Source organism: Suillus subaureus (assembly GCF_016647635.1).
Source record: "Suillus subaureus strain MN1 chromosome Unknown BJ212scaffold_48, whole genome shotgun sequence".
Classification (NCBI taxonomy): Eukaryota; Fungi; Basidiomycota; class Agaricomycetes; order Boletales; family Suillaceae; genus Suillus; species Suillus subaureus.
The window spans coordinates 136,817-158,761 of record NW_024538604.1 but is presented as its reverse complement, the minus strand read 5'-3'; the positions used below and the strand labels follow the sequence as shown (position 1 = coordinate 158,761).

The 21,945-nt window shown below is 48.4% G+C and overlaps 10 protein-coding genes across 10 annotated transcripts; 6 read left to right on the top strand and 4 right to left on the bottom strand.

Moving 5' to 3' along the window:
- Nucleotides 1-37: 37 nt before the first annotated feature.
- Nucleotides 38-211, bottom strand: BJ212DRAFT_1230541 (uncharacterized protein; the record flags this gene model as incomplete). Its single annotated transcript, XM_041329489.1, has 1 exon — nucleotides 38-211. A coding segment is annotated over one exon (174 nt), but the record flags the coding sequence as incomplete, so codon positions are not given.
- Nucleotides 212-903: 692 nt separating this feature from the next.
- BJ212DRAFT_1449464 (uncharacterized protein) lies at nucleotides 904-1,607 on the bottom strand (the record flags this gene model as incomplete). Its single annotated transcript, XM_041338698.1, has 2 exons — nucleotides 904-1,412; nucleotides 1,490-1,607. The coding sequence occupies 2 exons, from the start codon at nucleotides 1,605-1,607 to the stop codon at nucleotides 904-906; spliced, it is 627 nt and encodes a 208-aa protein (XP_041187639.1).
- A 1,084-nt stretch (nucleotides 1,608-2,691) lies between these two features.
- On the top strand, nucleotides 2,692-4,288 carry BJ212DRAFT_1486031 (cytochrome C peroxidase; the record flags this gene model as incomplete). The annotated part of the gene is made up of 10 exons (XM_041341070.1): nucleotides 2,692-2,991; nucleotides 3,046-3,113; nucleotides 3,146-3,226; nucleotides 3,293-3,563; nucleotides 3,612-3,628; nucleotides 3,683-3,748; nucleotides 3,800-3,877; nucleotides 3,932-4,003; nucleotides 4,052-4,135; nucleotides 4,183-4,288. 10 exons carry the CDS (start codon nucleotides 2,692-2,694, stop codon nucleotides 4,286-4,288), a joined length of 1,143 nt encoding a protein of 380 aa, XP_041187638.1.
- Nucleotides 4,289-4,457: 169 nt separating this feature from the next.
- BJ212DRAFT_1389716 (uncharacterized protein) lies at nucleotides 4,458-5,087 on the top strand. Its single transcript, XM_041336959.1, has 3 exons — nucleotides 4,458-4,862; nucleotides 4,933-5,015; nucleotides 5,065-5,087. The coding sequence occupies exons 1-2, from the start codon at nucleotides 4,647-4,649 to the stop codon at nucleotides 4,939-4,941; spliced, it is 225 nt and encodes a 74-aa protein (XP_041187637.1). The 5' UTR covers nucleotides 4,458-4,646; the 3' UTR covers nucleotides 4,942-5,015; nucleotides 5,065-5,087.
- Nucleotides 5,079-7,848, top strand: BJ212DRAFT_1282908 (uncharacterized protein; the record flags this gene model as incomplete). The annotated part of the gene is made up of 9 exons (XM_041331711.1): nucleotides 5,079-5,242; nucleotides 5,295-5,364; nucleotides 5,447-6,130; nucleotides 6,177-6,349; nucleotides 6,395-6,453; nucleotides 6,501-6,708; nucleotides 6,764-7,147; nucleotides 7,208-7,261; nucleotides 7,311-7,848. The coding sequence occupies 9 exons, from the start codon at nucleotides 5,079-5,081 to the stop codon at nucleotides 7,846-7,848; spliced, it is 2,334 nt and encodes a 777-aa protein (XP_041187636.1).
- Nucleotides 7,849-8,396: 548 nt separating this feature from the next.
- Nucleotides 8,397-9,890, bottom strand: BJ212DRAFT_1389676 (Diphosphomevalonate decarboxylase). The gene is made up of 3 exons (XM_041336958.1): nucleotides 9,724-9,890; nucleotides 9,422-9,665; nucleotides 8,397-9,372 (listed from the first exon to the last, which is right to left on the bottom strand). The coding sequence occupies exons 1-3, from the start codon at nucleotides 9,774-9,776 to the stop codon at nucleotides 8,482-8,484; spliced, it is 1,188 nt and encodes a 395-aa protein (XP_041187635.1). The 5' UTR covers nucleotides 9,777-9,890; the 3' UTR covers nucleotides 8,397-8,481.
- Nucleotides 9,891-9,982: 92 nt separating this feature from the next.
- Nucleotides 9,983-12,943, top strand: BJ212DRAFT_1389673 (Endonuclease/exonuclease/phosphatase). Its single transcript, XM_041336957.1, has 4 exons — nucleotides 9,983-10,575; nucleotides 10,628-11,724; nucleotides 11,780-12,439; nucleotides 12,487-12,943. The coding sequence occupies exons 1-4, from the start codon at nucleotides 10,192-10,194 to the stop codon at nucleotides 12,557-12,559; spliced, it is 2,214 nt and encodes a 737-aa protein (XP_041187634.1). The 5' UTR covers nucleotides 9,983-10,191; the 3' UTR covers nucleotides 12,560-12,943.
- On the top strand, nucleotides 12,403-12,973 carry BJ212DRAFT_791938 (uncharacterized protein). The gene is made up of 2 exons (XM_041344080.1): nucleotides 12,403-12,439; nucleotides 12,487-12,973. The coding sequence occupies exon 2, from the start codon at nucleotides 12,606-12,608 to the stop codon at nucleotides 12,891-12,893; it is 288 nt and encodes a 95-aa protein (XP_041187633.1). The 5' UTR covers nucleotides 12,403-12,439; nucleotides 12,487-12,605; the 3' UTR covers nucleotides 12,894-12,973.
- Nucleotides 12,974-15,520: 2,547 nt separating this feature from the next.
- On the bottom strand, nucleotides 15,521-18,056 carry BJ212DRAFT_1590622 (pyridoxal phosphate-dependent transferase). The gene is made up of 13 exons (XM_041342490.1): nucleotides 17,803-18,056; nucleotides 17,509-17,752; nucleotides 17,210-17,462; nucleotides 17,032-17,157; nucleotides 16,961-16,994; nucleotides 16,673-16,912; nucleotides 16,594-16,611; nucleotides 16,472-16,544; nucleotides 16,384-16,420; nucleotides 16,277-16,330; nucleotides 15,987-16,218; nucleotides 15,819-15,924; nucleotides 15,521-15,653 (listed from the first exon to the last, which is right to left on the bottom strand). The coding sequence occupies exons 1-13, from the start codon at nucleotides 17,995-17,997 to the stop codon at nucleotides 15,571-15,573; spliced, it is 1,695 nt and encodes a 564-aa protein (XP_041187632.1). The 5' UTR covers nucleotides 17,998-18,056; the 3' UTR covers nucleotides 15,521-15,570.
- Nucleotides 18,057-18,139: 83 nt separating this feature from the next.
- BJ212DRAFT_1449458 (Prefoldin subunit-domain-containing protein) lies at nucleotides 18,140-18,761 on the top strand (the record flags this gene model as incomplete). The annotated part of the gene is made up of 5 exons (XM_041338697.1): nucleotides 18,140-18,157; nucleotides 18,213-18,258; nucleotides 18,311-18,390; nucleotides 18,440-18,507; nucleotides 18,569-18,761. The coding sequence occupies 5 exons, from the start codon at nucleotides 18,140-18,142 to the stop codon at nucleotides 18,759-18,761; spliced, it is 405 nt and encodes a 134-aa protein (XP_041187631.1).
- Between the last annotated feature and the right edge of the window lie 3,184 nt (nucleotides 18,762-21,945).

Sequence of the window (21,945 nt, the reverse complement as noted above, 5' to 3'; positions counted from 1 at the left end):
AAAAAGATTTGACATACAGGGATGGACAACTCACCGATCTAGGACCCTTGTACAAGTTTTTCTGATACTTTTCTGCCTCGGTCACGCACGAAGTGTGTCCTTGGTACTCAGCAGGGGTGTGGAAAGTGGTCGAACAGTCGATACAGTCGAAAGCTGCATGGCAGAAACTGTGGTGTTGATTGAGTTTTGGTTTTTTTACGACGTCACTGCAGCCTGGGTGGTTATGGGTGTGTTAGAGTGGGTGTAACTCGAAAAATGAATGATAGCAGATACGAACTGTGACATCTGTGGATCGTGCGTTAAGATCATACTTGTGGATTGCGAAAAAGGGAAATGATAGCGTACTGGAATGATACCATTGAGATATAGGTCTCTTGTAGATTGGACCGTACCGATTTCCTTCCGTGCTCGTAGGTCTAGGCAATCTTATGCCAAGTGTCTGGACTCTAGAGTGAAGAAACAAAAAAAGATGGTAAGTGACATGTAACCCTAACCCTGGTACTGAATCGTGACCGATGTAGACTTCGACTTTTATGTAAATAGGATTTGAATTCGAATCATGATCATGATATCAACATTCAACGTTTCAACTATGTATGTACAAAGAAATGGAGTGGGTATAGGTGTATGATACATCTAACTTGATCAAGGGTCTGGTGAAACGCCGTGATATGGGCATTGCATCAGCAGTGAAACATCATGATGCGCACAATTGCACTCTCGATGATAACCACTGGCCAAGTCATATTTGGATGACTTCCCCAGAAATGCACAGCAGATGAGACTAATAATAAGTAACGGGAGCCGTAAGGCATGTCGAAGTATAGGCATGAGGTCGTATCGGTACACGGTGTCCGAAAAGAAAAATAAGGAAAATAATCATGAAACTCCCATGATGATGCATCATGGTTTCCCAAATCTCACCACCCATGTCTCCGCGACATTCGTACTTCCGGGTAAATGTCTCTTTTTCTCAAATTCCTCGTCTTTCTCCAGCCCCTTAAACATCGGCGTATCCCCCAGCCAGTCAATTCTCTTCAGTCGTTTATCCTTGTCCTTCTCTTGCCTCGACTTCGCAGCTTTCTCGATTGTTTCCCGTCGTGTCTTATCAAGAGCCACGATTGCCCACTCCGAGTCTTCAATCGGCTTTTGTAGCAGTTCATGCAATCCATCAAAGATCGCGCCGCATGTGATTACAGACCCAGCAGGCGCACGGATGACGATTGACCAAGGGAATGCCTTCGAGATGATGAGGATCTCGTACGTGGGCGCTACGAATGCTGGAACGTGGCTGATTTGTTGCCATGTAGATAGCATGATCCCTTCCCGAGCGGGCTGGCGGATATCGTAGCGCACGTAGGTCATGTCTGATGCAAGAGTGGGGTTGAGACTGGGCCATTTTGATTTTGGTACTGAGCGATCGACTGTGGGTGTGCAGATAGCATGGTAAGATCACATAGGTGAGTAATGGAAGTTGAAGGGCACATACAGTTGAATCCATGCCATCCTGTTTGTTGATATGGCTGGTACGAGGGGGGGACATATACATGGGGGTTGTATTGTCCTTGGTGCCAGTCGTTAGGCCAGCGATTTGCGTAGGGATTCATGATGAAGCGTGTGGTGTATGATCAAGGTGGGATATATCATATATTACGGCCTTTATAGGTTCGTACGGGCGTCAATCTGTGACAGAACTGTGACTGAAGCTCCCGAAAGTGTAGGTTTCCGTGGACCTTCTGTATCACCTTGGTAAAGAGTCGCATGATGACAATGACCGGAGATGACATTGTGCGCCGTAATCGTTCAATCAGGGGGAGGGAACCAAGGAGGCTAAGCTAGGCTGAGCTAGGTTAGCGAGGCAGTGCCTGGCAGTTTTTTTTTTAGTCACGTGGTGTAGAACGGGGGAAACAGCCACGAAATTTAAAGCACTGCAAGGGGTAAAGCGCTTAGCTTCAAGTTTCGAGTGACATGACACTGCCCATAACTCAATCATCATTCGAAATTGAGGGCAAAGGCGCTCAGAAGCAATGTAAGAGAAGCTGAATCACTTAGGCCCGTTGTTGACGGGCAGTCCATGGAACTCCGAAGTTTGTCGAGTGCCGCTGAATTGAAGCGAAACCCGGTCGTTCGAGAATCTTCGACTTCGTCAACCTCGTGAACTTGACTTAGACCTCCCAAGGAGAGAATGCTCTGCAGTGTATACGCGCAGTATGACAAATAAAGATACCCGTTGATATGTCTAGGCTAAGGGTGAGTCAAGTTGATGTAAGACAGAGGCTTTTGCGCAAAGACCGCAGGGAGCTGGATTGAGGGTGAACTGACGACGGAAGGCCTGTGAATATTAGCTACTTATAGATGACCTTGAGGCCTACCTCGTACCCTGAGAGAAACATGCATCCGAGACGTGTGAAGGGGCTCATTAATTATAGTACTCGTCCATCGCAAACGTCAAAGGGGCGGTTAAGCTTGCGTATCAGGCAGAAGCATCGACGATCGATGAGTCCTCGGATACTTGATATCCCAATGGGGCTCGTCGCGTTGTGTAAATGGCAGAGCACAATTGGCTGGGGAACCGATAAACAGATTATGTAAACCCTTACATTTCTGCAGCCAGGCGGTCAGTGCGTGATTCAGCGTTAATATTCAGTGCGTTTTCTTCTCTCCATCCTGCTTTTTGCTTTATCCCCCATCATGTCTTTCACCGCGATTCGTGCACCACTTCGCAGGCAGGCTTTGTCTGCATCCTTCAAAAGGGCCCAGCTGCGCACGTCTTCCTTCCGCAAGTATTCAACGGAGGTTCCTCCAGCAACCAAGTCCAACACTGGTCTCTATGTTGGCCTGGGTGCCATCGTTCTGGGTGGTGGTGTTGCATACTACTTTTATGGCTCATCTTCGGAGACGGCAAAAGTGGCTTCTACCGCGTTAAAGTCTGCGGCTCAGTCAGCAAAGGTTGCTACAAACTTTGTCCCGACCAAGGAAGACTACCAGAAAGTTCGTTCTAACCTCGCTATGAAGGTTTGCTGGAGTTCATCTGTTTTATTTCAGGTATACAACCGCATCGCTGAGGTAATTGATGATGCTGGTGACTACGATAGTGCGGTATTTGTGTGTCGGTTTGGTTCCCACTCTCATCGGTTTTTTGTAGATGGCTCTTTGGCCCTGTGGTCCTCCGCCTGGCGTGGCATGCCTCTGGTACATACGATAAGGCTACTGGTACTGGCGGAAGGTCAGTTTTTCCTGTCGGCCGATTAGAAGACCCTTATCATTGACGTAACGGTATAATGAAACACAGCAACTACGCGACCATGCGTTTCCAACCCGAGTCACTCCATGGCGCTAACGCGGGTCTTCATGTCGCCCGAGAATTGATGGAGAAGATTAAGCAAGAGTTTAGCTGGATCAGCTACGGTGACTTGTGGACGCTTGCTGGTGTCGCTGCTGTGCAGGAGATGGCTGGTCCGAAGGTTCCTTGGAGGCCTGGTCGCATTGATGGCTTTGAATCCCACGTACCTCCTGACGGCCGTCTTCCTGACGCCTCCCAAGGGGCACAACATATTCGGGATGTATGTGATTTTAATTTATAATCAAATGCGAGCTGACATTTACGCCAGATTTTCTACCGCATGGGGTGAACCTGCATTCATGCGATGAAATTCTTGGGAAACTGACGTTATTCCTGCAGCTTCGACGACCAAGAAATAGTTGCTCTCTGCGGTGCCCATGCCCTTGGCCGTTGCCACGCTGACCGGTATGGCCTTTGCTGTATTTTCTTTTCTGTCGGTGATTTTGTTCTATCCAGCTCTGGTTATGACGGACCTTGGACCTTCTCTCCCACCATGTTCACTAACGACTTCTACAAGCTCTTGTTTGATGAGAAGTAAGCATATAGCCCCCTCTCAAAGGAGGAAGTACTGACGTATCGTTGGGACAGGTGGGTGTGGAAGAAGTGGAACGGACCTAAGCAGCTTGAGGACAAGAAGACTAAATCGCTTATGATGCTCCCGTATGTTGCTTTGGCTATGCATCGTCAACATGGACTAAAATCTTTCAGAACGGACTACGTTCTTACACAGGACAAGAGTTTCAAGAAGTACGCGAAGGCCTACGCTGACGACGTTGACCTGTTCTTCAAGGAGTGCGTCACTTAATAATCAGCGCATTCATACTCTAATACAGGTTTAGTTTCTCTGCTGCTTTCGCCAAGCTCCTCGAGCTAGGTGTCCCTACCCAGCAGTTTGTCGCATCCGAGTCCTGGATTATGCAGACTGTTGACGACCAGAACTCCTAAGTTGTGCATAGAGCAATTTATCATGGAAGGTAGATTATGTTACCCTGCTTCATAGATCTTACCGATAGATTTACGACCACAATACTATCTTGAGTGTATAAGTACATACAGTACGTACTAACGCTTGGCGGGATCGACTTTTAGGTGCTTTATTCGTAAATAATTAGTCCACAAATATGATGAATTTTGTTGTTGGTCATGTGAACATTGCAACAGTGTACACATTTGTTGACAACCGTCTTGCCGACACTATACGGCTCCCAGATCTCAACGTCTCAACGTGTCGAACGTTCTGAACCTTTCTACTCTGTGGCACTTGTCATATTATCCTCAACTAGGGAAGATCAAACCGTTCATAATGTCTGCCACTTGGGCGACCTCAAGCCAACCAACTATGCCTCCTGCACAGCCCATGACTTACGCCATTGCCGGATGCTCGGAGCACAGCGGGAACTACGTTCCGGAAAACATACTAGTGGACACACCACAGGACCCGTCAAGTAGATGGAGTGGCGCGCAGCAATTACCTACAGCGAAGCAATGGATACTGTTGAAGTTAGAAACACTCAGTGTTGTCAGTTGAGTAGCTGCTGCGCTTCATGATCTTGCACGCGCTGACATACCCTGTTCCTGATGACATAAAGAGAGCATAACATTTGGAAAGGTGACGCCGACCAACCTTGTTATCGATGCAAAAACTAAGTCTGGCGGATGAAGTTTCACAGGAGTATGTGAGCGTATTCCTCCAACATTCAGGCTTTGAACAGATTCAACAGAACATCCATGCAACATGAGGGAGTTCAGGGTCTATGTAGGCCTGAATCCACACCATATGGTGCAGGCGTTGCACACTCAGCTCAAGGACGATACCACACCAGAAACGTTTCCTTTGAAGCATGTGAATAGCGAGGGCATTTGCTTTCCGATACGGTACATTAAGATCGTACCAGTTTCGTGAGTGGGCGTGTTGCATTTTTTTTGTTTGCTCAATCTGTGCATCGGTTAGAGCGCATGGGATGAGTTTTCATATTTCGATCTGGTATGTCTCTGTTTCAGGCATAGCCGATCCTCTATACGTCGACAATATCCGCTCGCGATACGAGGAGGTTTGATAGGCCATTTTTATCACACGCATATTCACTGAACAAATAATCATAGTACCGAGAAACCGTAGTGCTTCGCCACGTGCTTAAGCATCTGAGGCAGCGGAGGTTGCTAACACCATATCAAAACATCCTGGCGCGCTCAAACATTCAGGTCGAGCACCCTGTTGTGACAGCCCTGCACTCGAGCCTTGTTCTCCAAGGGACTTGGGCTGACTCCGAAGCGCTTTTCTCTGAAGCATCTTCAGCTGGCCTTCTAGATGCTTATATCCAATCTTGTCAACCACACTCGCAGTGGAAACGACTTCACGGCGTGGACGCGGACGGCGACGCGCCGAGCAAACGTGGTGGCCACGCAATGGCACTAGACCCTGAAAATGGCCTCATCTACCTTTTTGGAGGCTGGGACGGGCAGAAAAGCCTAGACGATTTTTGGGTGTATGACGTGAGTGCTGAGCGATGGCGCGTGATCAGTCATAGCACGTCTATCGAGAAAAACGGTCCTATCGCTAGGTCTTGTCACAAGATTGTTTATGATACAAAGTCAGGGTGCATCTATCTCCTGGGTCGACTTGGCGATGGGGACATCTTAAAGCCGGACGACCATCAAGAACTATTAAGAAGAGCGGGGGAGATACCGGATGGGTCTAGGTCTACCCCATACTGCTCGGAGTTTTACCGTTATCATACGCGAGGATTGGACGTTGGGACATGGGATCTATTGTCATTTGATACGGCGGTGAGTGGTAGAGCTGACACTGCATTTTTTAAACCAATGATGCTAGTCCTTCGGTGGCCCGCCACTTATCTTCGACCACCAAATGGTGATGGACTGTGAGGCGCAAATATTGTACGTTTCCGGGGGCCGAGTGGTCGATGGCGACTGGAATTCGCCAAAGTACTCTGGCATGTATAGTTATAACGTCCGCACGAGCAAATGGAAACTCCTACAGCGAGTGTTGTCATTATTGGCCGTTTGTTGTCGTTCTTATTGTGTCTGCAGACCCCAACCTACATTATCAATGTCATCGTCGGTACAGCCGCTCATCTCACCCCGCTTTGGTAAGTCTGTCTCGTGTTATTAACTCTAGCATACTGAAGAACGGTAGGCCATTCAATGGTTCTCGATCCAAAGTCGCACACTCTTTTTATTTTCGCGGGGCAGCGCGATGACAAGTATCTGTCCGACATGTACGCCTACGACATCGCGAGCAACACAGTGACGGAATTGTTCAGCAATTTCAGCACAAGCGGGGGTCCCGACGCATGTTTCACTCAGCGCGCGATTATCGACGGACGCTTGAAGGAGATTTATATGTATGCGATCGATCTCATTTCTACTTGGCTGCTCTAAATCAAGCACTTCATCTAGATTTTGTGGGCTGACTCGCGCGCAGCCCACTTGTGCGCTTACTAGCTTACGCGCCGATACGCCAAACTGGGTGTATCAGTATGAGCACCCTTCCAAGCCTGGGAAGTGGACAAAAATATTGCCCGAAATGATACAGGAGGGCGGGGTGCCTGCCGAAGTTCCTCTTCCGCGATATGCACATCAAGTTGTGTACGATGAGGGGACGAAACGTGTATTTATGCATGGTGGAAATGCAGGGGAGGTGAATACGCTGGTGGAGGCTGTGGAGACGGAATTAGAGGGAAGTGGTGATGATGAGCATCCGAGAAGCGATGATGAGGATCGTCCGAGCAGGGTATCAAAGGAGACGAGGCTGGATGATTTTTGGACTATGAAGCTATTGAGGTGAGAAGCGTTGCTGTGCCTCGTTCCATGATATTAATGGCGTGTGCGCTTGCTCTTCAGAGCTGCACCCGAGGAAATTATTAGGCGAGCAAAATACCAGATCCGACAACAGCAGTAAGCTATGAGCTCTTCAAAGGGAAATATTTATGTTGATTGTGTATAGATTCCGAGAGATGTGCGAAGAACAACCCCCAGTGAAAGCACTGCGCTTTTTACAAACGCAAGTGTCTGCCGTGGTGGACCACACAAACCCCGAGGAGACGAGTGTTTTCAGAGCACTCCTGGGGCATCTTTTCTCGCACCCAATTACCACGGATGATGGCTCCGCCGAGTCTATAAGCACACCTAAAGAAATTACTCCAGGCCTCCTTGAAGAGCCACCGAAAAAACGTTCGCGCCCGAACACGCCTGACGAAGCCTGGACGAGCCGACTGGATGATGAAGATGAGGACGAGATGCTTGATGCAAGCACATCGGCCGTTGCCACCTCTAGTGGACAGAAACGGCGGCACGCTGTGCTTTTGATGGAAGAAGATCCCGAGGAGACTGCGTTGCGGGACGCTTCGACGAAGCCGCTGTCACCTGAGCGGTTCAGGCAGCGTACAGAGGTGTTTGAAAGTTTGTTGCAGTTTGTAGGGGAAGATGGAAAACAGCCCATGGGTTCGCTTTTGGATATGGTTGATGCAGAGGATGGGATATGAGGTCGGTGGTGTGATTGACACCTTTTTGTTCTGTTTTCGTGTTTTGAATTTGTGTTTTATTGGGATGTGCAGGTTGTTTCTGATAGGGTCTGTTTTGGAGGCCGCATACGTTTGGCATGTCGTCAAGATTATTTGAAGGGGTAGAACGTTAAACATGGAGATAAGGATCCTGGACGAATTCGATATTGAGGCAAGCCTTGAAATAACCCTGAGCGTTCAGACCGATCAAGCATCCATAGTCTGATTGGAAACCATTCCCTCTTGTACAGTATTCGGCAATCTTTTGGGTGAACATCCCCCACGCAAATTCAAACAAAAGATGTCGGTGCAAGATGATAGCTCGTCTCTTGGATGAAAGGTCATCGATTATATATTCCGGCGTGTATTTGCTGCGAATACATGATCTTTTCTCGGACTTCAAGGTCGTCGGCTGGTATGTTGCCTCAGGGCTTATAGCCCTGCTTGTGCGACTTTGAAACGCAGGTAGACGACTTCGTCCGAAATCTAGGGTGATACAGCAGTAATGAGCTGGTTTGTTTTTGTGGTACATCTATTGTTGCAACACGTTCTACATAAAGGCTAAGTTCCACTAAGGTACAAAAGATCATGCATCGATAGCTGTTCTATTTTTACTCAAGCAAGTGTTTTAGGGAGGCCCTGGGCATTCAACAGCGCCTCACTGTGGCTCAAAACTCGGGGGCCGTCACCTACACGGGTGTGAATAAGCCCCTTGACAGAGCCCACCTCCCACTGCTTGGCAACAGCCTCGTTGAATCCTTCTGGCAATGCAGCATGTACCTCCTGCCCTCCAATGACGACTTTCTCTGCTTGGGGGAAGTAGTACAGAACAAGCTGTGCTATCTCACGGACGTTGGGCGTGAGCGCATAGATGACGGCGTTTGGGCCAGCATCGTACGTGTAAGCAGCCTTGGGCTGCTCCGAGAGGCGATTGTACTCGGTGATGATGGCGATAATGGCGCGACTAACATCGTTCATGTAGAAAATAGGCGGGTAAGTGTCAAGAGCGACAGCATGGAACTGGTTCGAGTCCCTCATGGTGATCTCTGCAAAGTCACCGAAACGCTTGTCTGCGATGGCACTCTCGATGTCTGCCATGCGGGAGGGAACGACGGATCCAATGCGGTGCTGGAGGAGTGCGGAAGTAACGACAGTGCGTTGCATACCGCTGGTGCTGCTAGTGCCTTTCTTGGCGTCGTTGACGACGCAGATGAGGGCTTCCATCTCGGGCCAGTGGGATTCTGGGGCGACTTGACGGGCTTTGCTGTCTAGCCCGGTTGTGTCGTCGCTGCCCATGTCCCAGGCGACGAAGCCGCCGAAGAGGGAGCGACATGCGCTACCGGATCCGCGACGGGCGATGAGGCTGAGTTCTTCAGGGGTTTGGGGGAGGGCGTAGAGTTTAGCGAGTGCGTATACGAGGGCTGCGAAGCCTGAAGCGGAGGAAGCAAGACCTGCTGCGGTGGGGAAATTATTAAAGGAACAAATGTGCACGTTGAAGGTTGCGATCTAGCTGTGCGTCAGTGACGTGGTGCGAGAATCTATGGAGAAGCCGTACCTTTGGTTGATCGGGATTTGCTGCTTCGAAGGCTGCACGGAGACGCTTCATTTCGGAGATGCATGTATGCAGACGACCGCCGGCTTTGATTGGGTCTACCTTGCCATTGAGCCAAAGGCAATCAGCGGCAAAGGAAGGGTCAGCGCGTGCAGTGGTTGTGCTCCGGAGGTTATCCTGGCTCAGAGTAACGGAGAGAGAGGAGTTGGTGGGCAGGATGAGGGACTCATTGCGCTTGCCCCAGTATCTATAATCGCATAATAGATTAGATCTTGTCCGAGCACATAAGTAGCATTAATGATCACTTTATGCAGGCGATGTTGACTGGTGCAGATGTTGTTGCTTGGTAGACGGACATGGTGGATGAGAAGAAAGTTGATGTTGTTGAAATATAATGGCGTCTTATAAGTTTCAATAAAAGGACATCGTACGAGCAAGCATAATCCTTATTCGCGATCGAGGATCATGCAACTTAAGCGATTAACGGTGGCTGTGCAAAGCACTAGTGACCCGGTCACGCCGTCCGTTGCCGGTGTAACAGTGGCAGTGTCCCTCTGGTCGAGCTTTTGACTTGAATTATTGTTTCGTCCATTCTACCAACCCCACTGACGACAACGGCGAGCACGACGACGACGGCAGCAAGATATTTGTCAAAGACACTTCAACTGTCTTTCTTATTCTGTTTATACTATCGTGTAATTCTGACGTCCGACGTGTAGAGGTCTCCTTACAGTGCATATTCCTGCGTGTGATATTGCGCTGGCCCAGATGCGATGTTCTACCCTTCGCAGTCTCCCGCAATTTCACACAAGCTCGCAAATCACCCACACCATGTTAACGTTCAAGACCAGTCCCCTTGGTCTCGAAATGTTAATCACACACATACACATCACCCACAGCAAAGCATAGGCCCACCTCCACCATCCCCAGGTTACCCGCTCTATACAAACGGTGCTGTAAATCCTATTCAGCATCACCCGCATCATCCCCTTTCACACCCCCCGCTCCCTCACCACCAGCACCAGAACTCTTTGTCTCATTACCCTTCCCCACCCAATGGTCATAACCACCCGCAGCATATGGGCCAGGCTTCACCAGGAAGCGTTGGCAGCCAGATCATAACGCCCCATTGGCAGCAGCAGCTTCTCAAGTGTGAGGTACGTTGAGCAGTGCCCCATTTAATTTAATCTCATAATACGTCATACAAAGATGATCAGGTCTTCCCGGTCTTCGCATCACCGTGCCCGTGCTAGCGCCATGGCATCACGCACGGTCATCAAATCCGCTATTCCTATCACAAATCCCAACCTTGTCAAGCCCAGTACGAGCACAAATGCTGACATCACAGAGTCCTCCCCGAATGACCTACCCGGAACACCAGCTCTATCTTCTACCCCCGCCTTGAGTGCTAGCGAGGTCTCACCAAGCGTCGCAAATGCTGTGGTCAATCACCCTTCATCTACTGTTGGTCCTATTGCCGAGGCCCCGCGGCCTACCGCCAAAGCTCCACAGAACACCTGGAGCTCCCTTGACATGGGTGGCATCAATATCAAAACCATCCCACCTTCCTCTGGCCTCTTCACGTTCACTTTCCTCACTAACCTTTATCTCAACCACAATGCCCTCACCTCTATACCCGCCGGAATCGCGAAACTCCGCCATCTTGAGCTCCTCGATCTTAGTGGAAATAACCTCCCAACGGTTCCTGCTGAGCTTGGCATGCTCACTCAGCTGAAGGAGTTATACTTATTTGACAACCACATTGTGACCCTGCCACCTGAACTAGGCAGTTTGCACCAGCTACAGACAATCGGTGTCGAGGGTAATCCCATGGACACGTCTCTCAAGGCCATTGTGCAGAAGGACGGCACGTCTGCCCTTATTTCTTACCTGCGCGACAGTTGCCCCGTCCCATCTCCACCACCGGAGCGTCTTTGGAAGTCTCTCATCTCGCCTCAAGAGCGCGAGGCCCTTGCCACGGATCCTGCTACAGAAACGCTCAGTGCTCTCTGCTACAACATTCTGTGCGAGAAGTACGCGACGGAGCGGCTGTACGGATACACACCGTCGTGGGCACTCAACTGGGATTACAGAAAGGAACTGATATTAACGGAAATAATGAATTACGACACCGACTTTTTGTGCCTGCAAGAAGTGGATATCACACAGTATGAGGACTACTTTGTGAAGCATTTACAGGGGCAAGGGTATGAGGGCATTTACTGGCCGAAGAGTAGGTATAAGACGATGAGTGATGCAGATCGTCGGCAGGTTGATGGGTGTGCGACGTTCTACAAGGCAGACAAGTGAGTGCCTTCTTCATGCTGACCTTAAGTTGACATTATTTATCTATTCTATCAGGTTCTCCCTTGTCGAACGTCAGCTCATTGAATTCAGCACCCTCGCGATGCAGCGCCCCGATTTCAAGAAAACAGATGACATGTTCAACCGTGTGCTAGGTAAAGACCATATTGCCGTTATCTGCCTCTTGGAGGCGAAAGAAACCGGTACTCGCATCATTCTGGCCAATGCCCATATCCACTGGAATCACGCCTATCGCGATGTCAAGCTCGTCCAAGTCGCGCTCCTCGTTGATGAGATCGAGAAGATCGCTGCGAATTTTGCACGGTTGCCCCCAAAACCGGATACACCCCGCGCGCCCGTCTATAGCGATGGAAGCAAGATCCCAGTGATCATTTGCGGAGACTTCAACAGCGTCCCATCTTCGGGCGTGTATGAGTTCCTCGCGAACGGGAGTGTGCCGCCCGACCACCCAGACTTTATGAGTCACCTGTATGGGCGGTACACCACGGATGGGTTGCGGCATCGTTTGGGGCTCAAGAGTGCGAATGCGACGGCGGGTGAGACCCCGTTAACGAACTATACACCAGGCTACCAAGGCGAGATCGATTATATATGGTATTCGACTGCAAATCTGGCTGTGAATGCGGTACTGGGAGAAGTGGACAGGGGGTACTTGGAAAAAGTGGTAGGATTCCCGAACGCTCATTTCCCATCGGAGTAAGTCTCCTCTCTGTCTTTTGGAATATAGCTGACATGCTTGATAGTCACGTATGCATCATCAGCGAGTTCCGCGTGAAGCCTCCAAGACCCCCAGCCTTGCTACCAACGGCGTCTTGAGCAAGCATCCAAATACATCATTTATCGTCTCATTTTTTGTACGCACATGTATTTGGCGGTACATTGGTTCTACATATCGGGGTGCACACATCACATATTCATGATATTCCTTTTCATGTCCAAGTTTCTTTGTTTGTTGATGCTGCTGCTGTCGTCGTGCGTCGTCCTTTCAAGTTTCCGTACGATTTTTGTTTTATCCTTTTCTTCGTTTGTTTTTCTTTTTCTGTTCTATTTGTTTTTTCTTTCTGGTATTCATTATAATGCTGCGCCCCTCTCAAGCGCCATTGACATACATACATACATACAAACATACGACATACGACAAACTTTGTAGCACGTGTTGTACTGTTCCTTGTATATGAGACGGCTATTCCCTCTTCCCCGACTCCCGACGTTGGTGGAGTGTTGAGTACGAACCTCTGCCGGCTGCACCCGTGTTCGGGCCTTTTCGGTTACAATCATTTAACACGAAAGGTCTAGCCTGAGCCTATTCAACACCCAGACCGGTACTACTGACACAACCCGTGTGGATGTTTATCTCTGGATGGAGTCATCTCGCGCACGCCAAGCAGTAGGGTTGCTAATCTAATCATACGCAGGTCATGAGGCGACCCCGTCATGACTTTCTAATAGCTCAGCCGTCGTTGAGTCATGCTGGTCTCCGTACTTGAGATAATTTAACAATTTGAACGTTAGATCCTTGACCTAGCCAGGTTGGTGGTGAGGCTGTGCGTACTTCCCATTCATTTCTTGAGGATCGTCTCAGCAGACGGTTGTATTATTCAGCACGCAGTATTGTCAAAGCACCTTGGAATGCACGGGGTCTTCTGCGATTTCTCACGACTCAGGCTAGACCGTAACCACCCTGATAGAAGGCGAAATCACAATTCAGATGTTCTGGAAGATGATTATCTGCTCGCCGACCGTGTCACAGGTTCTGCCTGTAATCTACCAGACTCGATTTTCCTGATGGAACTCCCGAGTACTAGTACTTGGCGAACTCAGGGTTTTAGGACATAAAGCAAATCGTTTTCCTACTGTTGGCATCGGGGCTGTTATTCGAGTTCATCTCATATTCAAGAACTATGCGTTTCTCGTTCTTCCTCGCTGTTGTTGCTTCTATGACAACATTTATGCCTGGATAAAAACTCATTTTGCGGGTCGTCGAACAACGGCGCAAAATGCTGTCCACCTCTTCAGTGTGTTGGGCGGGTAAGGAGTTGTTCCCTTTGATTCAACCCCGTGACTCACCATTGCGTCTCGTACTAATTGTAATCTCATCGTTTTGGTCTAGTATACTGCTGCAGCTGACCCGGCGATCCGTCGAGCTCGGAAGATTGAACATGCTGTGGCAGTGAGTGATGTTTCCGCTTCCGCGTTGGCACAGTGGTTGATCGCACGATATGCGGCTTTTGTGCAGTTGGTCGATAGCATGCTTACTTATGTACAAAGTTTCCTGCCGCCCTGACTAGTCTTGGACAACATCAAAAACAAAAGAAGAAAGTATGTCCGTGGTAGACCTTGTCTTGGCTAAGTTCGATTAGTGTTCACATGTTCTAGCATTTCCAAACTCTCTTGTTTGATATTTCATCCGTCTTATTAGTTACTGCTTTGGCCTCTTGGTACGTGTCTTCCAAATGAAATATTTGTGCTCCAGGTGGTACCGAGTCAGGAACCTCGCTACGGATCTTGCTCGATCAAATCATCGTGGCGGCATGGTGGATTTGATGTATAATCCCCATTTGCGAATGCTGACGCTGGGGCACAGCGAAATTTGTCCGTAAGTGGTGTGTCTGGTAGTGAGAGTATAGCATTGTAGATGCACAAACATGTTCCACTCAGGACTTTACAAGCGCCACAGCCTGCAAGGTCCTGCAATGGAGAGGCCATGCCTGAATTTGATTTATGGCCTCTTTCAATATTGGTATTATCAGCGTACGACAAACGGGAAATGAACATAACAGACCAGAAGGGAATGACGGTTCCTTCGGAACGGAAGCTGAAATAGCTTATCTGGATTGTATGTATATCCGCCCAAGCTGTGATGGAACATGTCAAAAAGTGCTCGAGTTAGAAACTAGCCATATAGAACTTGAGGCATGGAAATGGAGATATGAATGAACACGTAGTACGTGCTACACAGGTCAGAAAGGCCCGAGTCTCGAGTCTCGATGAGATATCCCAGTACTTGCTTTCAGTACCTTCGGCCCGATGAATGGGGGAGCACCGATATCAAGACTCTGGTACGTAAACAAGGAATTAGAGGAGACCAGAGGGACTGTGAGCTCTGTGTCAGAAAGAGAAGGATTAGTATTACTCATTCACCCCTGAATGCTCTTCCTGTTCCTGTTGTGAGAGTTCAGGCAATGATTGAGTTCTAATAACAGGGTACGACAAATGGGCAATAAATAGGTACAAGCCAGAACGGAACAACGGTCCCTTGAGAATGGAAGCTGAAAAAGGTTACTCAGAGGTTGGTTGTAGACATAGATCTCTAATGAGATGGTTTACATGCTGATGTCGAAGACCGGTGGTATATTAGCAGAATCTTGAGTTGTGGAAAACGACGGGGGCTTGCGGGGCCTCAACCAATACTGCAACGAACGTGCAGATCTTCCTTTTTGGTGACCTTGGCATGGAAAATTAGGCGCCGGGAGCACTTTGAGATTCGGTGTGCCTACATAACAGTGGTGGGAAGAGACAGTACTGACATATCAAATACAATTGAACACTGCCCTATACTTCCTCCTAGTGAAACTCACTATTGCTGCGTGGCTAATTTGAAACCAACGAGGAACACAAAAGACTTTCTCCCGGTGGGCCTAAAGGCCTCACGCCCCGAATATTTCCATACGAAATTGTGGTGCCATTGCATTATGCATGACCCGTCATTGGATAAATTATGCTAAGGCGCCTATAATCAATTACAATACATCCTTCTAAGATGCTAAAGATGCAAACCACATGTACAAGACTGCTCCATAACTACGCAGCAAAGTCAGAGTATTGCCTCAAGCCTTGTACAATGTATCCAAGAACATCGTAGCAAGCTCGCTGACCATCTCTGGACCAACGGCACTGGATTTTCCAAGTCCTGAAAAGAGTAGCAGGGTCAAATCACATATTCATCATGATTGTGACAACTGATGAAGCAAAAGCGGAAAACGGTAAATAATGGATAGCAGACGCGAGTTGTGGACATGATTCTCAGGTCACGAAATAGGATCACAAATAAACTCGATCGATCTTTGAAACGTACCGTAGAGCCTAACCATCGTTCCCTTCCCAGATGGCGTCAATTTGGCCTCCTGCACGGAGTCCCTGAGATCTGCTATGAACGTATCAATAAGCGGGAGTGTAAGGCGCTTTCAGATAAGCATATGATTCAGTCCCCACGGGTGCGGAGAATAAAGTAAGAGAAACCTACTGTGCATGCGATATGTACCGCGGCCGGTCCGGTCAGCGCATTGAGATGCCAGCCTCTCTTCGACATTGCATCTCCAACCTCGTGGGCGTCCACCTCAGGAGACTTGGACCCGAATGCGACAACAGAAGCGGGCGGGGAGCCAAGTACATACAGTTCCGGAATGGAATTTGTAATGGTGTTGGCAATCATACGCGCGCACGAAACAATTTCGCGGCAGGACTTGAGATAACCACTAAGAAATGGGCTCAGGAATTACAAGATTAAATTGAGGAAATAACAAAGATACACACTCTGATCCCATGTATTGCATCGCAGCCCAAGTTCCCGCGATCAACGCACCAGGTCTAAACGCACGGAAAGTCAGGCGCAAAAACAGCGGAACTAGGAATGGACATACCGGGAGCCTGACAAACTCGGGCTGGCATAGACTCCACCTGCAAAGAACTGAAGTTAGTAAAAAAAAAGTTTGCCAGAATGTTACGAACCTGTCCAGTAAGGTGTGATATAGTATTGATGACGCCGTAACGCAGCGTCGCGATACATGATTACAGAAGACCCCTATAGGACCTGGTAAGCATTTACGAGGTGCACATGAAAGAAGCCTGACCTTGGGTGCAAACCCATACTATTATGCCATTGACATCTTCATCAATTACATACAACCGAATTGTATGATGACAATTTACCTTATGAGTGTCACAACTGATACTAGTAACTCCACGGACTCTGAAGTCGAATGGACTGAGTTTATACCTTACACCTCCGTCTTCTCCGTCAGATAGACCTGCTTTCTCTAGGAATGGCACGATGAAGGACCCAAGGCAACAGTCAACATGCAGGCCAACATTGTGCTTTGCAGCAAGTTCGCCCAAAACAACTATATCGTCCTGATTTCCATCCGGGAAATTGACGGCTGATCCTACAAGCTGCAGAACAGCGTTAAATACTACCGCTATGATAGAGGAGATACTTACAAGGATTGTAGTTTCGGTTGCTATTGGAAATTGTCTGAGCAACATCCATTGACGTAGGAAGGGACACTCACATGGCTCTGCGAACGCGTTTGATATTTACTTTTCGAGTAACTGGGTCCACTGGAATCAAGTGGACTTTTACTTTCATGTATGCTGCGCCTTTGTCAAATGCGGCATGAGCGGTTGCTGGAACAATCCTGTAATATTAACATTAGGACTAACCCACGTCTCATGAATCTCAATACCCACATCTCAGGCTCCGTAATACCCTTCACTTCTCGTGCCCAGTCTCTATATGTTTTGATAGCCATGACAATGGACTCAGTACCGCCTGAGGTCATAGTACCAGCTCCATCCGGGTTGTTGTACATCCGTAGGCACATTGAGACAATCTCAGCTTCCATCTTGCGGACAGCAGGAAAGACGTCCGGATGCAAAGGGTTGGAAACTGTATAACGCTCAAAAGCAGCGACGATAACTCTTGACAGATCCTCTCCCCCATCTGTTTAGAAGGGTGAGATAGGAAATGACTGTGGTAATTAACGCACGGTAGACTGCCCCTGATAATTTCCCATGTTTCCAATCAGCATGCGGACCCAGCTCGCCATCCATCTTCTCCATCTCTGCTATTATCCACCCCACTGATTTTCCTTCGTCTGGGAGAACGAGATGCCGCGACACATCGACTCCTTGTGGTACGAGCTTGCCCTCAATATCCAGTCTTGCCTGATTCATCTGCTGCTGAACTTCCTTCTGCACTGAGGGTACTTTCAACGCTAGTAATAATACTTGCTGTCTTTCGGTCAGCTTCATAGTAGTAATACTCAATGAAAGCCACGTACTCTGTAGGTCCATGTCCAGGAGTCTCTCAGAGAGTCAGTTATGCCTCGAGCTTGGACATGCCTGCAGAGCTTAAGGGATTGAGTTATGACGAAATAAAAGAAAAGTGCTGTCTTTGCTGTCTCGAACGGTGTCCTGGTCCGTAAGAAATCCCTGACGATCACCGGGTCCTGCAGAACAAATATGATTGAAGACATTTTGGGGTTGAAATCAACGTTCCGCAGTGATAGTAGTATGTAGGAGAGTGTGAGTTTCGACAACCCGCCAATTGGCTCACGCTGCCAGTTATATTAACGTCGGCCGGCGGCAGATCAATTTACAAAGTGCTTCCGAACCACCATGAACAACATGCGGATGGTATCTCTTTGACATTCAATCATGAAGCGAGGATCACTGAATAAATGCATTTAAGCTTGCGGAAGAGGAGGAGAATGACGACGGCACTGAGGTTACATGGGGTGCGTTCTGAGTCTTTGATATTCGGGGTGCTGGTCGATTGAGTGCTTTTAGAGGATCAGCAGCGTATCAACACGTTCTCCAAACTAAATACTCGTCTCAGGAGCATAGAGGAACGACTCGAGGAACTCAAGGTGTGTTGACAAGCTTAAACGCTTGTTCTAGTCTCATGATAGCTTCCAGCAAGAGAAGGAAGCATTGGATGACCTGTCTACAGAGCTCGAGCTTACTGACGAGGATGAAAGTGTGTTGTGCGTCTGAAGATTGTGCTCGCGCAAGAAGATGGACTAACTTTCTTGGCAAACCAACCAGATACAAGATCGGCGAATCCTTCCTTCACCTGCCTCAACCCCGCGCGATGAAACGACTTGAAAAGGACCAGGCGGTTTTATCTGCTCAAGTCTTAGACCTATCAGCAGGCGCAGAACAATGCGAAAAGGAGATGAAGGAGCTGAAAGTTACATTGTACGCCAGGTTTGGCCGTGCAATCAACCTCGATGAATGATCAGTATCAGCGTAAAGTATTACTCGAACGTTAGGATGTTATCACCCTCATCGTAGCCTTCTGATTCGTGTCATGCAGGCCAGTTACATCTGTATCTCATGGGACATAACCGCGGCACCGTCGATCTGTCGTAGGCGCGTGTCACGATTTGCATGCAGTACTGTACGAGCACGATTAGGAACCTGAATCCTGATATCATCATAAATAGCCCAACCGTCAACAGATAAGGCGAGTTCCCCGATCCAGTTCACAAATGGGGCAACATTCATGCACCATATGACGATCCGTGCTAAGGAATATAGGTCTATGAGACAGCGTTCATAGTATTTCTGTCGTCCTCAAGCCTGAACCGGCCCGCCGAATGCTCCCATCGAGTCCAGTCGGTAGTTGGCTTCGCAGAACTCTGTAGAAAAGCACATCAGTCACCTGAGTTGCCGATGAAGGGCTGCAGCGCTAAAGAATTGTCATTGTCCATATGCCTTGGGCCGCTAGTAGCTATAGTACATGCAACTTCCGTTATCGTTTTGCTGACAAAGCTAGGATGCCTAATAGGGGTTTTGTAAATCAAAATGATAAAAAGGCTAGCGCTAGCAAGGTATAGCAGCATTAGAATGCCCGTTGAACCGGTAGTTTCGAGATTGGCACCAACCCAAGGGATCCGAGGTAACGGCGGTCGCAATCTTCCCTGATGGGCAGCACATGGTGACGCCACGACGAAATCAATGAATGGGTGGTTCGTCTGTGGGACTGGAAGCTTGAAGGACTGATGTGGTGTTGAAACGATTGGGGGACATCAAAGCAGGGTCCAGGCAGCGACAGTTTCCAGAGGCAGGCAACTTATAGGAAGCCGCGAAGGAAATTTGGGATATAGGCACGAAAGACTATCGCAAACTTCGTAGTCAACCGTGATGTTCAGCAAGGTCACTCGCGTGGATGTCTGATAACACACGGAAGCTTCTCACAGGGGCATCTCATCATTGTGAGACATTCAGGAATCGACCTGGTAGCAGGTCCGCCGGATGAACATTGGCCTTGAAGCACTCATTGTATCCGTACCATCTCCGAGAACCCTGCTGGCGCACCTCGTAGTGCATGGCTGGTGATGAAAGTGTCCGCCTCTCGTAGATCTCAGACCTTAGATCGACGAACTGTTGCCAAATTTGAGCATAGGTGAGCAGTGTACTTGCTTGAGACTTGGAATACATTACCGGAGAATTCTGAGGTAAGTTGTTGATTTCTCCCTGGCTAGCGTTCGCACGCAAGATACAACATTGGGAAATGTCGCACATATGTGGCACGACACCAAGTCATTCTCAACCTTGCCAAGCGTCTGCTGTCATCGGAGCCGCCAAGAGATGGTGTTAAGCAGGATAATATTGCACAAGCAGAATAGGAAACAAGATAAAAGCCGATGGATCCCAGATAAGCTGACACCTACTGCACAAGGCGAAGAATAGGTCAACGAATCCCGAATGTGTGGTCGTTGTTTCCCGTCTCGTCTCCCAATACAAGCCACGTCACCTTCTAAATGCCGGTTTCCATACGTTGCAGTAAATCCGGACTACTAGGATGAAGAGGAAAGAGGAAACAGAGAGCCCCCGTCGTCGTCGGTAATTAGGCATCGTGGAAGGAATTTTATGCTCCGCAAGGATGTGGTCATCTTATGGGTTGTCTGGTGCAATCGATTAGTATTCCGTAGTCTAACAGAAAAAAATACCGGGATAGTCATCATGGTACTGCCGCGCAAGCCGCAGATTTTGAATTTTAAGACAGTGATCACTTTCTTGTAGGATGTACACGCATGTGTATCGCGATACGAACATCCGTATATCGTTTCCTAGATTCGACTGCAATATAAACATCCTATAATCGCATTTCCCAACAGGCCATTAGCTTTGCACTCTTCCGTTTCGAGTGAACGTCCAGATATTGAGGGTGAAATTCTGGACGTAGATATCTACTACAATGATTAAAACGGTCATATAGTGTTCGCCCGCTTGCATTGCAGTCGTATTCTTTGCAATAACTTGCCAATAGTCTTCATGTGCACCTCTTCCAGCTAGCCGCACCTCCACTAGCATGGATAGCTGGAGAGGTGCACATAAAGACCCGATAATGACCGATCCCCAGACCGCAACGTCCAACTGAGCGGTCCGCGGAAAAGATGAGGGCAAAATGATTGCCGGTTCCTCCCGATGACGCATCTGTGAATAAATTAGCGTTGTTCCAATGTCCGAGCGACCTCCGAAAGAAAACAGGTCCGAAGTGATCCGAACGCAGGTGCAGGCGCAAACATAGAGCTTTTTTAAAAACTTTCAAGTCAGGGAAGTTGGAGTCGTGTGTCATATGGCGCGGCATCGATCCATACAGTCCGCAATGGATTCTGTCCGATTCGTCAGTCTCGATCTTTTCACAATTGAAATGAGCACAGCAGTCAAACCTCACGTTTCACTTTCATGAATTTCTACGAGATATCGCTCGAGGGGCTTCTTAGAGCGCTTCTAGATTCAATTAGAAGAAATAAGAACGCTAAGAAACGGCTTAAGCATTGAGTGCTCAAAACCCGTCTGAACCAATCTAGGGGAAGCCGGAGCACGGCTGCTGCAGGATGAGTCATTCTCGTGACCTACAAGCTTTCTAAAACAACACCGAATCCGATGGCATGTAAAAACTTTAAAGCTCAATCAACGCATATCAAGTACATATCGAGCGTGAGATTGGCACACATCAAGCGCGCGATCTTACCTTGTTCGTGGTTGGGCATGTTGTTACTGGTGGAGCGATATAGTAACTGTCTCGCTTGTCAATGGACATTGATATTGATTCGTCGAGTCGGAGTATGTGCCAAATAGCGATATTGCGTGCATGAATGGCAGCATCGCGAGGACTACGGCGATTGATAAGAGATAACCACGCTGTGCATAACCTAAAAACACCGCAACAGTCGAGATAACAAATGTGATCCAGTGAGTAGATGACCAGTGGCGGAATTGGAGTCGAAGAATGAAAGAAAGGGAGAAAGAGGGGCGTACAATCTTATTATAGTATCATAACGTGTGAAATAGGATGAGTATGTCGCCGTGCACTCTTGCGCACTATATACCGGAATTAGTGTGGATTTCCACTAGAGATGAGATGGCGTCACTAGAAAGAGTATCGTGGTGTGCTGGCACACAAAGGACTC